Source organism: Tachypleus tridentatus, chromosome 8 (assembly GCF_004210375.1).
Source record: "Tachypleus tridentatus isolate NWPU-2018 chromosome 8, ASM421037v1, whole genome shotgun sequence".
Classification (NCBI taxonomy): domain Eukaryota; kingdom Metazoa; phylum Arthropoda; class Merostomata; order Xiphosura; family Limulidae; genus Tachypleus; species Tachypleus tridentatus.
Genome location: NC_134832.1, coordinates 148,194,368 through 148,211,594, shown reverse-complemented (window position 1 = coordinate 148,211,594; position 17,227 = coordinate 148,194,368). Strand labels below are relative to the sequence as shown.

The 17,227-nt window shown below is 32.9% G+C and overlaps 1 protein-coding gene across 1 annotated transcript in view; it reads left to right on the top strand.

Moving 5' to 3' along the window:
- Window positions 1-17,227, top strand: part of LOC143223725 (actin-binding LIM protein 2-like) — a 90,684-nt gene that overhangs the window by 22,161 nt on the left and 51,296 nt on the right. The window contains 2 exon segments of the mRNA XM_076452066.1: window positions 13,027-13,122; window positions 14,831-15,014. Coding sequence (XP_076308181.1) covers window positions 13,027-13,122; window positions 14,831-15,014 — 280 coding nt within the window.

Sequence of the window (17,227 nt, the reverse complement as noted above, 5' to 3'; positions counted from 1 at the left end):
ATTTATTTATAGAAGGGTTAAGTTAGTAGCTATTACAAGTACATTACTTGAGTATGAAAGACACTGTGAATGACATTTGCAACATTGTTAAGATCATGAAGCTTCTACGTATCTGTGTGTGATTCTTCATATCATACTAAAAAAGCTAAGCCGAACTTTTGTAAGAAGCAGAAATGAACAAAATCTCTGTACTAGAGTATGTATATTTAAGGTGCTCAGGTAAACAAGGACTTTCAGTTAATGACCAGCTGAACATGTAGTTTGTGTATTTTTTACAACGGTGCTTGTGTACTGAAGTCATGGAAATAAAGAGTGAAAGAATTTCCGCTGTCTCTTGTTTTGGATTCGCAGAGATCCCCTTGTTGGTTGGTATACGAGCGTGAGAAACGCAGTTGAATCGCGTTGTACTGGCTACGGGTCGGAAACCACACGTACGTTTTGTTCACATAATGTGGTTTTCAATCGCAGGGTGCGACCTGTAACTTTGGTTGTGAGTCATTTCTCGCAGTCACGCAACTGATACTTCTACCGTAATTATGTTTGAAAATTTTGGAGGCGTAAAACAATTAATATTTCATTTAATTGTTTACATTTTCTTTGTGAACAGACGATTTTTTCAGACATCGTTTGTTTAGATAATGAAATTATTGTTTTTCTCAACCGAAAAAAATTTAATACTTAAAAAGTTGAGTTGTTACGTGCGATAGAGACGATGGGTGTAATAGTTACGGTATTTGCTACAAAAAAACACACCAAAAACTAAAAAACAAAACGCACCTTAATGGACATGGCTGGCTGGCGACTCAGATCTGGCCCACGATTAAAATACGAGATTAAATGTAACGTACTACTAGTTATGTAAGGTGTAGAATATATGTAAGGTTGACCCTATGACCTATGGTACTTCTCAATGTTCGGACCTCAGCTTAAAATATTTCATCCAAACTGCGTAATTGTGTGAGGTGTAGAATATGTAAGGTTGACCCTATGACCTATGGTACTTCTCAATGTTCGGACCTCAGCTTAAAATATTTCATCCAAACTGCGTAATTGTGTGAGGTGTAGAATATGTAAGGTTGACCCTATGACCTATGGTACTTCTCAATGTTCGGACCTCAGCTTAAAATATTTCATCCAAATGCGTAATTGTGTGAGGTGTAGAATATGTAAGGTTGACCCTATGACCTATGGTACTTCTCAATGTTCGGACCTCAGCTTAAAATATTTCATCCAAACTGCGTAATTGTGTGAGGTGTAGAATATGTAAGGTTGACCCTATGACCTATGGTACTTCTCAATGTTCGGACCTCAGCTTAAAATATTTCATCCAAACTGCGTAATTGTGTGAGGTGTAGAATATGTAAGGTTGACCCTATGACCTATGGTACTTCTCAATGTTCGGACCTCAGCTTAAAATATTTCATCCAAACTGCGTAATTGTGTGAGTTGTAGAATATGTAAGGTTGACCCTATGACCTATGGTACTTCTCAGTACCATACTTCAAACTACGTACTCGCCTAATTTGTATTTTCTGTTTAGCTTTCTTGTTAAATTATGGTTAAATGTCACATTAGTTTGGCTGTGGTCATTTAGAGCTAACATTCTGTCCAATTGGAGAACGGATTAGAGAAAGATGGTGGGACGTCAGATGTCCTGAATTTATATACTCATTTTTACAGTGGGAATTTCAAACCACAGACATTATTACTTGCAAAGTAAAACTGTCTAAAATTTTGTAAACCAATAATTCTGCATAAAATAATTATTTTTGAGGTTAAATGTCGAAGATCACATCGTGGGTTAGCATTTACTTTAAGTACCGTGGTTTTAGCAGGCAGAAATACCAAATTTGTCCCTGTTGTTATTGAATGACGACTAATTTATTGTTTTATCATATTCTATATGTTTAGGAGTAATACGCAGTCGTGTTTTTTTTCATAAAGCTTTAAAAATTCGTCTTGATTATGGCTACGTTCATATGACAAAATATTTCACACTGTAGTATAAAAAATGGTGAACATGGCTGAGTTCATATGATAAACGTTTCGCACTGTATTATGGAAAATGGTGAACACGACTGCGTTCATATGATAAAATGTTTTGCACTGCATTATGGGAAGTGGTGAACATGGCTGTGTTCGTGTGACAATCTTTTACACAGAATTATATGAAGGGATGAATGTATTGTTTTCCCTTGATAAAATGGCGTATTTCACGCAGTGTTACTGGAATGAATGAACTTTTGTGTTCGTGTAATAAGAGGCTGAGCTCGTCTTAGTGATTCGCGTCCCTATACATAAAAAAATCGCGTTTTTTTTTTTTTGGGGCTGTGGTAACGTTATAAGAGTGACAGTCCATTTCCACCTCAATCTAACAAGAATAGCCTTAGAGATGGTGTTGCCTCTCTCTAGTCTGTTATGTGAAAATTAGGGCAGATAGCTCACAAGCAGCTTTAGGGATAATTCAACAAACAAGTTGTATAATGAAATGTGTTTTATATACATATCAGTGTTAGACAATATTCTTCCATATTGTTTTCTTGTGCTGTTAAATCATTACATACTGACTGTATATCCTGCTTTGTGGAAGGTAATTGACTTATTTGACTGATTAACTGCTCGTGTCTTTAAATTGAAAGCCAAAAGTCTATGAAAAAAGTAGAAACGTTTCCTATTACAGGTGTGTTTTTTATTCAGTTCTTGGGTAAAAACTTCTGAAACACAATAGCGTATATAGACCATCAGGCAGTTTCCAGTTACCGTACAAAAAGTATGGTATCGAGCCAAGCCAATCTCTGATTGGTTGATTCTAACACACGCTTAATGGTTCATCATTGCAGTGAGGGTTGAACAAGGTTTATGTTCAGATATGACTTGAGAAATCCAACTTAAAGTTTGATGGGTTATGAAAGAAATGTATTGCGAATGTACAGTATTTCGACAAGCATACGTCATCACGTTGGACATTCGTAATGGATGCGTTTACAACGTGACATTTCTGGTGTGATGAAATGGTGTTTTAAGATTTGTTAAAATACACTGATGAAGTGTTGAGATTATCTTACCCGTGTAGTTATGTGTATAGAGACGTAAAACCCCTAGAACATATAATACTCGAATTACATCGTTGTAACGTTTCTGATATTTGTATATGTTTCTGTAATGTAAATAGTAAATCGAATGTTAGATAAGAGCGGTGGAGAGGGGTAAACACAGAACTTTGTGATCACCTCAGGTGATTTACTGTTTTAAATTCTTGTTTTACACACTTAAAACAAACTGTTACACAACTTTTAAAACGTAGTTTACTTTAGGGGTTGTTACTAATCAGAAGAAAACTGTAAGAAGAGCAGGGTGTAGGCCGCTTATCCTTGGGGTCGAGGCTTCTGTTGGTTGCAATAAATGAATACCTGTTGTGTAAGGCCCGACATGGCCAGATGGGTTAAGGCGTTCGACTCGTAATCTGAGGGTCGCGGGTTCGAATCCTCGTCGCACCAAACATGCTCGCCCTTTCAGCCGTAGGGGCGTTATAATGTTACGGTCAATCCCACTATTCGTTGGTAAAAGAGTAGCCCAAGAGTTGGCGGTGGGTGGTGATGACTAGCTGCCTTTCCTCTAGTCTTACACTGCTAAATTCCCAAAACAAACCAACAAACCTGTTGTGTAAGTTTATACTTATCTGAGTTTGTATTATATATAGTAGGGTATTTTACATGGTTAAGATACATTCGAACAGTCGCCAATCCAAGGTTAATTACACTTGTGTATAAACACAATTATATATACAGAAAAAAACTATAAAGTCTTATACACATGTGTAAAGTGATACACTATAATTTTTGGCCTTCTAAAAACTATTTTAAGTACGTTAGTAGCAAAAATTTTATGCGGGACTTAAATATTTTAAAACATATATTTCTTTAACAGTCCTAACAGTGGTATACTCTCGCTTATTGGGTGAGAACATGATGTTTTCCGCTCAAATTCTCCCTGCGCACGCGCATGCTAAATGACAAAATTTGCTTGCCTGACGATGAAAGGATCAACTTGGCCTGACATTGGTTATAGGATGTTATCAATCGTTTGAGAGAAATAGAGGTTTCTAAAGATACCAGCAGTGTTCGCTAACATTGTACGACTTGTGAACCTTAAGACATAACGTTTATTTTCTTATGTTTAAAACATTAGTTTTTAGTATGCGCGTGTTTCTAGTTTCTTTACAACAAATGTCCATTTTTAATTCAAATCTATCAAGTGAGATGTTGTGAATAGATTATTCATCCACATTCATGCACATGTATGCAAACATAGAAACAGTATCTGAAAGACTCGTGCATAATGCACTAAATTATTTTAACAAGAATTAGCATCAAAAAGTATAAGTACGGCTTTTTTTATTTTGCGTTTGTTTATATTTGTTTCCCTACTTAGTATCTGGGTGTACAACAATTAAAACCAAAATTAAACCATTATAAAGGAACAACCTTTATACATATACTAATTAATAACCTAACATCCAACTGCAACGCCTCCTACAATCCCGTATCTGTTTATACTCTCGTCCCTAAGACATGCCCGATCAACGGTTACATGCAAACTCTGTTATCCTGAAGATAACTTAGGAAAGTCGAAACGTTGTTCTCTGCCAATCAATAAAATTTTTAATACCTATACCAACCGTTCTGAGATAGTTTTATTTCAAGTGGGTTTCTCGTCCAATATTATGTCATTATGTTTATCAAAACACCAACGCTGTATGTATATATATAATGAAGTTCTAAGTAAGAGGTGCGTGGGCGAGTTTTGCTATCATTTCACTAATTTAAATTTCACGTGCGCATGTTTCGTATACAGGATATTGTTAATGTTGAGATACTAACATAAAGATGAATTTATAAAACTGGAAAACCCCGTTTGTTAACTGAACTAACGATTACATCCGTCAGTGTGCAAGTTATATGCGATTCACGTGCCGCTCGTGAGTAGCACGAAACATTACTCACCACACACAGACACATACACGTTTGTTTTCACATTTCCCACTGAGCTTGTGGGCGAAGCGTTATTTGTATTACAACTAGTTTCATGTGGAAGATTTATAACAATGCCGAGACAGAGTGCCAGTTTTAGCTACCGTAGGGCCTAAGGCAGAAAATTCGGGGCCGTTCATATTATTGGGCAATAAACATACGTGAAAATAAATAATGACAGTAAAAAAAAATTTTTTTTCCATACACTAGTTAACATTTTCAATACACGAATTTTGACTGACTCTTTAAAAAACAAACAACAAACATCGTTCCGTGCACACAAAGTTTTCGTTTGTTGAAAAACGTCTCTCATTTATCGAATTTTAACGGAAGGAAAACGCACAGATAAACATATGTTACCACTTTACTTATATAGACTAAAGACCATAGAATATTTATAAAACAGTTCGAAATAGCTGTATATATTACATTTTCAAGCAAGCCTATTTGTGTATGAAGTCACACTTGATGGTGGAAATTATTACAATAAAGTGACGTGTTGCATTTTAACAGGTCAGACGTATGTTTGGGAATTCTGTAGTTTTATCTTTAAGAATCACTCGTAAAAAAATATTTGTGCAGGTCGGATTTGAACCAACGAACCACAAGCAGCGTAATAAAGATAAGACAGTAAAATTGTCAGTTCAGTATAGCATTTTCATGTTTTTTGCAACCAACACGTGTCAGTAGCTGATACGCACGATAGTACAGTTGACATAGCTTTGGAAAAGCTATGTGGATCGCACAGTGTTCCCTACACGTTCAAAGACGTCTGAATGGTTTTGTTGATTTCATTGTCTGTTTGATGCGAGTGACTTTGTAACAATTGATAAGATTAATTTTGTAGCATTAGTATTAAATTTGTTTGTCTGTTTTTTCTTGTTATATCAACGCCTTTTTTTGTTAAACATTTTAAAATTCTTTGAACTGTTTCGTTGCTATCAACTGAGGATTATATTAAGAGCTTTCAAATGAATTCGTTTGGGATGGACAAACGTTTTACAAATATTTTATAAATGCTAAATATGTTTATCAAAATAATGAGGTAAAGTTCCATAGTATTATTAGCATTAAAAACAAAAGCTATCACAATGCATGTGGCCTGCAGTGTAATGGTAAGCGTACTTTAGTAACGCTTTGTTTAAAGCAAACATTCTGGATACTGACGTTGTTAACTCAACTGTCTACGTACGGTGAGAGAGACGTACCCGATATCCAATAAGTTATATCACATTTTGAAATGTGAATGGTTGCGTAGTTTAAAGTTCATTACTGGTTTAGGCTAATCTTTATTATAGATTTTGACATAAAGTAGGTTTTTTTTTGTAAATTTGTTATTGTTAGCAGAAGAAAGTTTGATGCTACTTCCTGGGTACAAAAGAGTTGAAGTTGAAACATATATATGGTCTATTAAGCATTTTTAAAGTATTGGGTTGAGGAATAATTCGTGAGCGTTTTTTCAAGTTAAAAAATATATTCATAAATGAAACGCTTTCGCAAAATATTTCATGTCATTTGGTAGATAATTTTTTGCTCTAATAGATGGTGTGTTTGATTTTCATATGTCTTTAATTTTTGCTTTCATTTTCAGCTCATTAAATGGAATGTCAAGTGGACAAAATCGAGCATTTTCGACACCATCTGCTTTTCGCATTTAATTTCTTGCAATTTCGTTTAAAACAATGCATACTATATACCTAGGTATTACATGAAATAAAGTATCATAATAAATGTTTTGGGTGTAATGTGTTCATGCATTGAAGTATTGTATAGTCTTGCATGTAATGCTTGAATGAAATTATTTAAAAACGCTCACGAATTATTCCTCAACCTAATAATATACATATACATAGTGTATTTGTAGTCATATGTGAATATTTTTAATTAGCTGTAGATTTGGTTCATTATAAAAAAATATGAATTGTGTTACTTTTGAATTTTAAAAACTAAAAAGTACAAAGACATTAAAGTTGTCATTATAAGCTAAATTTTCAAGTTGAAACAGTCCACTCATGGTTATGTATTAGGTTGAGGAATAATTCGTGAGCGTTTTTAAATAATTTCATTCAAGCATTACATGCAAGACTATACAATACTTCAATGCATGAACACATTACACCCAAAACATTTATTATGATACTTTATTTCATGTAATACCTAGGTATATAGTATGCATTGTTTTAAACGAAATTGCAAGAAATTAAATGCGAAAAGCAGATGGTGTCGAAAATGCTCGATTTTGTCCACTTGACATTCCATTTAATGAGCTGAAAATGAAAGCAAAAATTAAAGACATATGAAAATCAAACACACCATCTATTAGAGCAAAAAATTATCTACCAAATGACATGAAATATTTTGCGAAAGCGTTTCATTTATGAATATATTTTTTTAGCTTGAAAAAACGCTCACGAATTATTCCTCAACCCAATATATATGTTTAATGAAAATATGCAAATCTTTTATGCAGTAATTTCACCCCAGGCAGGGAAACCATACCTTACCTTTGTTAAACATTTAGAGATAAATATACTTAATGTTACCAAGGTTAAACACACAGAGGGATACTTCATCTTTTATGGTTGAGCTCTTTCACCCATGTGTTTCTGATCTTTATAGGTGGCCTTTCCATATTTCAACATTTTTATTCTATGGTATTGACATTGCTTTGCATAAATTATCATTTTATCTACCCATCCTAAAGTAGTAACTACTAGGGGTGTGGTGATATTGTATTGTGAATCCGAAATACGATTGTATCAATACATCTTCTGATATGATACAATTTATGTATCTTTATGAAATTTGGTAAGCTTTCAATAAACATTAGAAGCCTTTTGTACAGATGAAGTCAAGTTTCTAATAAAGTATTTTAGCTAAAAATTATTGCTTTAATGTATGGAATCATAGTAGTCACTGCTCCAAGTATAAAGTGATTTTTTTATGTAAAAATTAAAGATATTTTCTCTATTTAAAAGTTTCTTTTGTGTAATCTCAAAAACCTCTGAAATAAATTTCCAACCAATTTTTTCTAATATAAATATTCTTATCTTATGTGCTACATTCACTACCCTAATTTTATGTGAAGTTATGTGCTACATTCACTACCCTAATTTTATGTGAAGTTATGTGCTATATTCACTACCCTAGTTTTATGTGAAGTTATGTGCTATATTCACTACCCTAATTTTATGTGATGTTATGTGCCATATTCACTACCCTAGTTTTATGTGAAGCTATGTGCTATATTCACTACCCAAGTTTTATGTGAAGTTATGTGCTGTATTCACTACCCTAGTTTTATGTGAAGTCAGTCAGTTTGATCAGCCCCATAACCACCATAAAAAGTGCAAAATCAATCAAAATTATCTTTTTTCTTTCTTTTTTTTCCAGAACTACTTTAAATTGTTGTAAGAAACTACATTTGCTTATATTATGTAACTTAAAGCTCTTAACGTTATGCATTTGTTTCTACTTAAATTTTATTGTCAAGACTGTCAAACTTAGCAACAAACTGTTGGTAAAACTTCTGTATCTAGATATGCATCATATTGACTACTGTCATATTAGCTCTAGTAACTACAATAGCAACAGTTTGTCACAGTCTAATGGATTGTACGTGAAACTGTTATTTTAATATGGTCAAAGGAATTTTGTCATACTTATTCAATTACAAAGAATATGAACTTCTTAGTTTTAAGGTACTTATAATATCTAAATGAACAGTGTATAATTTTAGTATTTTTTCAGGTTGTGTGATGCATAATTTAATGTGGTACCATGCTGTTTCTGTAATATTTCTTAGGTATTTCCACTAACAAAATATCAGAGCTGTTTTTTTTTACTCTTTAAGTTATATCCAAACCTTTATTATCATAATTATTGCCAAACTGTTTTGTGTGAATGTGTTATAATAGTATTTGTTTTACCATGTGCATGCAGTAATTATGATATTGTTTTATTATACGCTTTGTAAACGAGTGTGTGTGTGTGTTTTTCTTATAGCAAAGCTACGTTGGGCTATCTGCTGAGACCACCGAGGGGAGTCGAACCCATGATTTTAGCATTGTAAATCTCTAGACTTACTGCTGTGCTAGTGGGGGCTTTTGTAAATGATGAATAGTTTTCTTTGATAACAAATGTTGGACAGTCATCAACTCCATACATTTTTTAGATGCTCTGCTCAGTACTTTGCCAGGACAAATGTTTATCAGAGAAGATCCTGAGGAAGTTGTAACATTTAAACAGATAATTTGTTAAACATTTGTGGTCATAATATACATATGAATGGTGCATGTAAAAATATGATGAATTAAGGTTATTATGGACTAAATGAATTGTTATGGGTAGTAAACAGATTTTTGCATCAAGAATAGATTGTAAACTAAATATGAAAGATATGTTATTAAAGAAAGATACATAAAGTGGTGTGACTCTTCCAAGTGAGGATTTACTGATAATAATCAGTTTTGAGCAATACCTTATGTAGTATGTGTACATCTCAGTCTACCTTAACAGTAACAAATTTAAAAATATGTGTTCTTCGGCCACAGTGTATGCACTGTTTAGAACAATTACTGTTATCTTTTCAAATAATCTTTTGTAGATTTTGGTTTGAGCTATTGTGGACTTAGAGAGCAAGAGTTAATAAAGACAATGAAAAAAGGAAACCTGGAAAATTATCCACAAGATAACTATTGTGTGATTTTCTTTTAGCTTTGTAATTATATACATATAGTTTTGTAGTGTTATCTGTACAAATGTTGTTATTTGTGACTCAGCTGTATAGTCATGTTTATTGTTATTGCCATTGGTACAAGAGCTGTTTTGGTTACTCAGCTGTATAGTCAAATGTTTATTGTTATTGTTATCGGTACACTAGCTGTTTTTGTGACTCAGCTCTATAGTCATGTGACTATACAGCTGAGTCGCAAGTTTGCAGTTATTGCTTAGTGTTATCTGTACAAGTGCTATTTTTGTAACTCAGCTGTATAGTCACAAGTGTGTAGTTATTGCATAGTGTTATCTGTACAAGTGCTATATGTGTTTCAGCTGTATAGCCACAAGTCTGTAGATATTATGCAGTGTTATATGTACTAGCGTTGTTTTGTGACTCAGCTCAGTAGTTACAAGTGCACAGTTAAGTAGTATTATCTGTATGACAGTTATTTTTGTTACTCTCTCATTTCTATATTACAGGTTTGTAGTGTTCAGCTGAACAGGAAGTATTTATAACAGTAGTAAAACAGGTACTGTTAAACGTATGTTGATGCTTCATTGGAAACACTGAATGAGAAATCTCATCAGACACGGTTTAGTGAACTCACATTGTTGTAGTAGTTTTCTTGTGATGTTAAAATCACTGAGACATGAAGAGCTCAAAATGATGTTCTACACGATCAAGAATACTTGCTGAATGTGATTTACATTGGTTTGAAACATGGGAGTTATCTGAATGTATTATCTGCATGTTTCACACCTGCTACTGAAGTACTGTGTACAGTTTCAAAAATGAAATGATTTAATTCTTATATACTAGAATAAAATGGGATTAGTACACTGCAGTTCACAACTGCATTGTTATTGCTGTGTGTCTTGCAAGCAGTGTTTATTTGTTTTTTATTGTGTGTCTATATCTGTCTTGTACACACGTTTTTGTCCATTGTGATTACTGCTGTACCTGTATTAACACTGAAGTAGGATATTCAAGATGAAGGAAGTGAACTGGAACATGCAGGTTGATTCTGTATATATAACAGAAAACATTCTGTTTGTTTTGATCATTCATGTACACATATGGTGATTTGGTTCTTTAATAAGACCAGCAGAAAGTTCATAGTAATGTTCGTAGAGATACTGTTTGTGTGTACCAAAGGCCTTTATAAGGGTAAGCACATAGTTCACAGTGTTGTTGGTTGAGATACTGTTCGTTTGTAAAAGCATCAGAGGCTTGTACAAGGGTAAGCATATACTTCACAGAGATGTTGGTTAGTATAGTGTGGAAAATTCAGAGGCCCAGTGGTAAGTAAGAGGGTTTTTAATGCTAGCTATCGAGCTGTGATACTTCAGGTAGGCACAATACAGATAGCCTACCATGTTGTAACTTTATGTTTAATAACAAATAAACAAGTATATAGTGGATGTTCCTCAATATGAAAGTTCCTCTTTTGTGATTAATGAGTTGTTATTAATGTACCACACCCTCAGGGGCTTGTTTACATAAAAGCTTTATGTGATGCTGATTGGACTCTGAGAAATTGCTGCACACTTGAAAAGTTTCCCAAACACTGTTAAGTACATCTTAGATCATGAGACCAAGACAAGTAAATTTGAAAATAGGAAAGGAAGAGGCAGAACACCTAAAGTCAATGACAATGATGTTAAGTATCTTTGTTCATACAGCCTTCAGGACAGAAGGAAAACTGCCAATGATCTCAAGCACGAGATAAATGACCATGCATTAAATGTCAGGAAGGTATCTAGAACTACAGTATCAAAATACTCAACAAGAATGGAACATTTAGTTGTGGAGTGGTTAAAAATAATTACTTCAATTTCCAGATATTGTCAAGAGCAGTGGCACAGCTAGGGGGGGACAAGGGGGTACATCTGTTCCCGGGTGCAGCATCGGGGAGGTGCCAAATTGATGTTACATAATTAGGAATTATGGCTTACATTTTGTCATGAGGGGGTGCAAAAACTGACTTTGTCCCTGGGTGCTGAAAACCCTAGCTATGCCACTGGTCAAGAGATTGAAATTTGTTAAAAATCATAAAAATTGGACTGTTGATGATTGGAAAAAGGGTGTTATGGACAGATGATTCCAAATTTGAAGTATTTAGTTCAACTTGTAAGTGCAGCAGAAGTATCATAATGTTATGATTTAGAGGTGTTTTTCTGCTGAGGCAGTAGGAAATATTTGCAAAATAGATAGAATAACGGACCAATACAAGTACTGTCAGATACTGATCAATCATGGTATACCTAGTGGTTTGAATATTATTGGTAATGGATTCTAGTACCAAGAAGATAATGACCACAAACACTCTTTGCAGAAATTACTTAGCTAAGAAAGAAACTTTTGGAGTAATTCAAATGATGCAATAGGCCTCCACTGAGACCCAGTCTCAACCCATTTGAGCAGATCTGGGATTTGATAGATCAAAAACTTGACAGTTTGAAAGTTGTTCCCAAAGGAACTCGATAAGAGTGTATTAGAGATATTTGGAGTACAATTCCAAAGGACACTATGATTAAATATGTTGGCAATAATGCCTAAAAGACTATCTGTAGTTATTAACCAGACAAAATATTAACCGTTTGCTGAACTCAGTCACTTCCACTGAGCTTCTGTTGTACTAAATATGAAGATTAATAAATTTTGATGATTTACCTGTGATTTACCTTCAGTTGTTTTTTTTTGAAAGTAGCCTGAAATATAATTTTTAATTTCGTCCCGACACATGAATGTACTGCAGTATGGAACAGAGTAAATATATTATTACTGTCACAACTTATGAAATGTTCTTGTATGTAGTGTAGGACCAAGTGAGTATATTATTAGTGTAATGCCTACAAAATCTATTTTGTATATATAGTGTAGGACTAAGTGAATATATTATTACTGTAATATTAGCATTTAACACTTTGTGATATAGGGCAGAATAAATGCATAACATGTATTACTGTAAATGTTTTGGCTTATTAGATGCCGTATATTGTAGAGTCAATATTATTATTGTATAATATTAAATGTTTTGTTGAATTGTTAAAGTGAATGTTATTGCTGTAAAGGCTTAGATTATTAAATGTTTTTTGTATGAATAGTGAAAATATTATTATTGTATACACTTAACTTTAATGTTAGTTTTAAAGATAAAACTAGATTTTGTGCACCAGTTTATTAGACGGATCATGAGGATAAGCTTCAGAAAGTTGAAAGTCAAGAAGGTTTCATTATAGAAATTTGATCACTCATATTTTTATGTATCATTAGGAAAAATTAACTGTGAATCCTGCAAGAAGAAATGTTCTGGAAATGCTCTTCGTGTTCAGGATAAATATTTTCATGAAGACTGTTTCAAGTGCAAAGGTTAGTTTTGTCATGATTTAGAAACCATTTAAGCCCTTTGGCAACAATAGCTGACAGTTTAATGGGATTATTACTTCATATTTGGTAAAATAAGACTAAGTAATCAGTAGAGATAACTCTTCTAATGAACCTGCATGCATAAATTAAGGTTTGAAGCATGTTGCTCTTTAAAACCTAATTGCATGAAATTTAGTAAACTGTTTCTGTATGATATGTAGTTTGCATTTGGAAACAATTTTGTAACTTAGCTTAGTATTTGTGTAATATTTTAGAGTGAAACAGAAGATATACATGGGTGTAAGCCTGTTCACTCTTCAGAGGTGAATGAAAGATATACAATATCAGTTCAACAGGTGTTTATAAATAACATCATTTCATAACATGTTCGGTACAGGAAATCCTATAAGGGAGAACAAAACAATGGAGAGGTTACCTATGTATGTATACAAAACTGCTACAAAATATAATTTTAAAATGAATATTATAGGTGTAGTGTTAACTGCTGAATCATATCTTCTATCATAATTTTAAAACTAATATTTGATTACCAGCATGTATCCTGACCAAAACTATTGAAGTTAAAAAATAATAATAAATATGTTTTTTTAAAATTTTACTTGAAAGTATGACAATATATATGTTGTGTCTCAGAGATATTACCTTCCTCTCTATGTGATTATGAAGGAGTTATGCACTGATAACAAATGAAGTTGTATTTCTGTACTGCAGTAAATTGTGTCACAGATGTTATAAGCTTACCTCATCACAGGTCAGCAGTTTTATGTACATGTCATCCCAAAAGGTTTACATCTACTGACAAACAGTTGTGTTGTTTCTTGTGCACCACTTTGATTGTTCGGTTGCTGCTTTCTCATTGTAGACAAAAAAAGGCTTCTTTTCAGTGAAGTTGTAGATTACAGGAGTTTGACCACAGCAGTCATAGGGGTTGCCCACAAAGTATGATTATTATTGGTGTATGTTGGATGTAGAGAAATGTTACAGATTTAAACTTTCATACACATAACTGTGTTTTAACTGATTTGTTTTTAGAAAAAAATGATTTTTTTGAATTACAGTTTGATTTATGAAAAACTTGTCTGATTCTATTAGACAGAACTAAAATCTGTTTTAAGTTCTGCTGAGTTACTAACAGTAAGAATTCCTGTTTGTTAAAATTTTTTTTGACTTTTGCAAAAGTTGAAAATTCAGTTGATGTATGTTAATAGTAGTTTATGTTTATTTATACATTAGAAAAGTACAGCAATATATTTTGTGTGTATTTAGTGGTAATATGGTTGTAATATCAGTGTCTGTTTTCAACATTTGATGATAATTATTATTGATTGTTGTACCAGTGTGTCTTCTGCATATTTAATGGCAGTTGTTTCTAATCGATTGTTACATTCACTCACACTTTGTGTAACTTTGTAACTAATTGCTGTCTATCAGTTTACTTATTATCAAATCATACTGTTTGAGTATTCGTTCGGTCACACTTTAAGATACCTCAAGGTTTTATGAGTTTCATTGTCATTATTCACACATGTATGAAGTTCATGGTTTATGATTGTTTGGTTAATTTACAAATAATTGTAATAAAGCATTTGGTAAGTACTAAATGGTAGTGTTGTTACAGGATGTTAAACTGTTTTATAAAAATACAAACTTTCTTGAATGTTTCTTATAATTCTCTGTTTGTTAACAACAGTGTGTTCTACATCTCTGGCTTCGGGTGGTTTTTTTGTGAAAGATGACACCTACTACTGCGCTAAAGACTATCACAAGAACTTTGGGACCAAGTGTGCAGCGTGTGGGGACTATGTTGAAGGGGAGGTAGTTTCAGCACTTGGGAACACTTATCATCAGAACTGTTTCATCTGTGGTAGATGCAGGTAGGTTGTGATTACACTGTTGTGTGAAACTCCTCAGGTGATGTTGTCTTGCATTCAGTCATACATAATGTCAGCCTACATGTATTATGTTATTCAAGGAGACTCAAATGTTTTGTGTTTGCTTCAAAGTGGAGTTATTTGTTCAGCCAGAAGGTCTAGTTAAATTAATGTGAATATACCCAGTGTAATTGTAAATTTCATGTTATGATGCGTTGTAATGCTATATTTAGTTACTGTCTGTATGTGTGTTTTAAGTGTTTAATTATGTTCATGTAAAAAAAAGTGAAACAGTGAGATGGTACATTATTGAATATAAAGAATTTCCTAAGCCTAACTACCTGATTATGTATTTAGAAGGGCAATAAAGACTAAAGAATATTGTGCACTTAAAGATAATAATAATAACACTGCACAACAAAGTGTTTGCTTCTTGAACACTGTTGGGTGTTCCTTATAGCTTTTTGGCTGCTGATCACGAAAATCACATCCAAATTTGCCCATCACCTACCATTTCATCGAAATCTTCAGTTTAACCAGGACATTGTTACAATGGAAAAACGATATCAGGGCAACTGGAATCCATCAATACTTGCTGACTGCTGTTGAACACTGCAACGTGAAGCACCGGACATTGAATATAAACGAAAATCAGGAGAAAAACACTTTTAATTATGTTGAACTTAATAGTGTATTAGAAACATAAACTCAATTAAATACATTATTGCCGGTAAACAGTTAACTGTCTATTTCTCAGAGTTCCTACATGATGAAGCAAAACCAAAACTGTATTTGTGCATACCCACCAGGTACCTGTCACAATCAGCAAAAACTTTTCAGGAAGCAAAACTTTTCAAAAAAATTGTTGTGCAGTGTAATAATTCATATTATTATTTAACTTGTGTATAAGCTACTGAGCTGACAGTAGTTGTGGAAAAGTATATCCTAGGATAGTGTTTAAAGTAGATCATAAGTTTCTGTGATCATATCTGTTTTTTGATACTAAGTTTGGTATAAGTGAGCAAGAAAATTGGAATTATTTGACATAAAACGGATCATTACAAATTAACTATAAAACTTACATACAAAATAACCAAAGGCTTGGTCTGCTTATCACAGCTGTAATTGTATATATGTTGTGAATGGCAGTTATTTAGAAAATGTTAAAGATTTAGAGTACGGAATCAAAATTACACCAAAAAATGGGAATCTTGTCTTTTTATCTTGAAATGATTTAATATTTGTTTTCTCTGCATGCACTTTTTGCCAGAATATTGCTGTGACAGATCGATAATGAACTTTACTAAAAGAATGCATTGGAAGGAAGTAGGACTAGACCAGCAAGTTGCTTACTCTTATTATCAAAGTCATCAGTCATTCTTAACTGTGTTATATTAATGTTCTTAATGAGCAAAATGCTGTTAATCTTATGATGAAATAAAGTTTAAGAGAAGTAAAGTTTTTGGTGGCTGTTTAATTTATATGTGAACATTTACAAGACAGTACATGAAGCTGCGAAGTGCATGTTTACATGTTCACTGCTGCAGTCCTTTCAAAAGGCATGTTAAGCATGTTTGTTTGAATAAACTATCTTCCTGTAGTTTATATTTAATATCTAAAAAAAATAATTGTAATATAAATACTTTTATATTTCATGCATTCTATAGTTATAAGATCCAGTAATGATTTGTTTTTTATCCCTATCTAACTGAAAAGCAGTCTTATTTTTGCAAAATAAGGATGGATTGTAGTTAAGATTCTTAACTTGTTTTCTGTGGGTATGGAGATAAACATTATTGATTTTTGAAGTTAAAAAGTCAAAGGTCAAGATGACCATTTCAAAAATATAAAATTATGTGGAAAATAAAATTATTAATTATACATGTGCATGCACAGACAACAAAACAACAAAAAACTAAGGGTTATGGAGGTTAGCTGCTCTATTGATGTTTTTTATTTTGCAGTTATATTTTGGTACCTTTAAAAGACCAGAAGTTTTTTAATTCATAATTCAAATAGAAACATGAATTTGGTGCTTTGACCTTTAGTTAAAACTGTACAACATTGAATTAGAAATATACATGAGTATGATGCAACTGATTTTTAAAAAATGCCTAGTAAGAGACACTGGTCATTCATGTTTCTGCTTTTGGTGAACATATTGTGATATGTAGCAGGTTATTTATTGCAAATAATTTGTGAAAAGTTTTATAAAC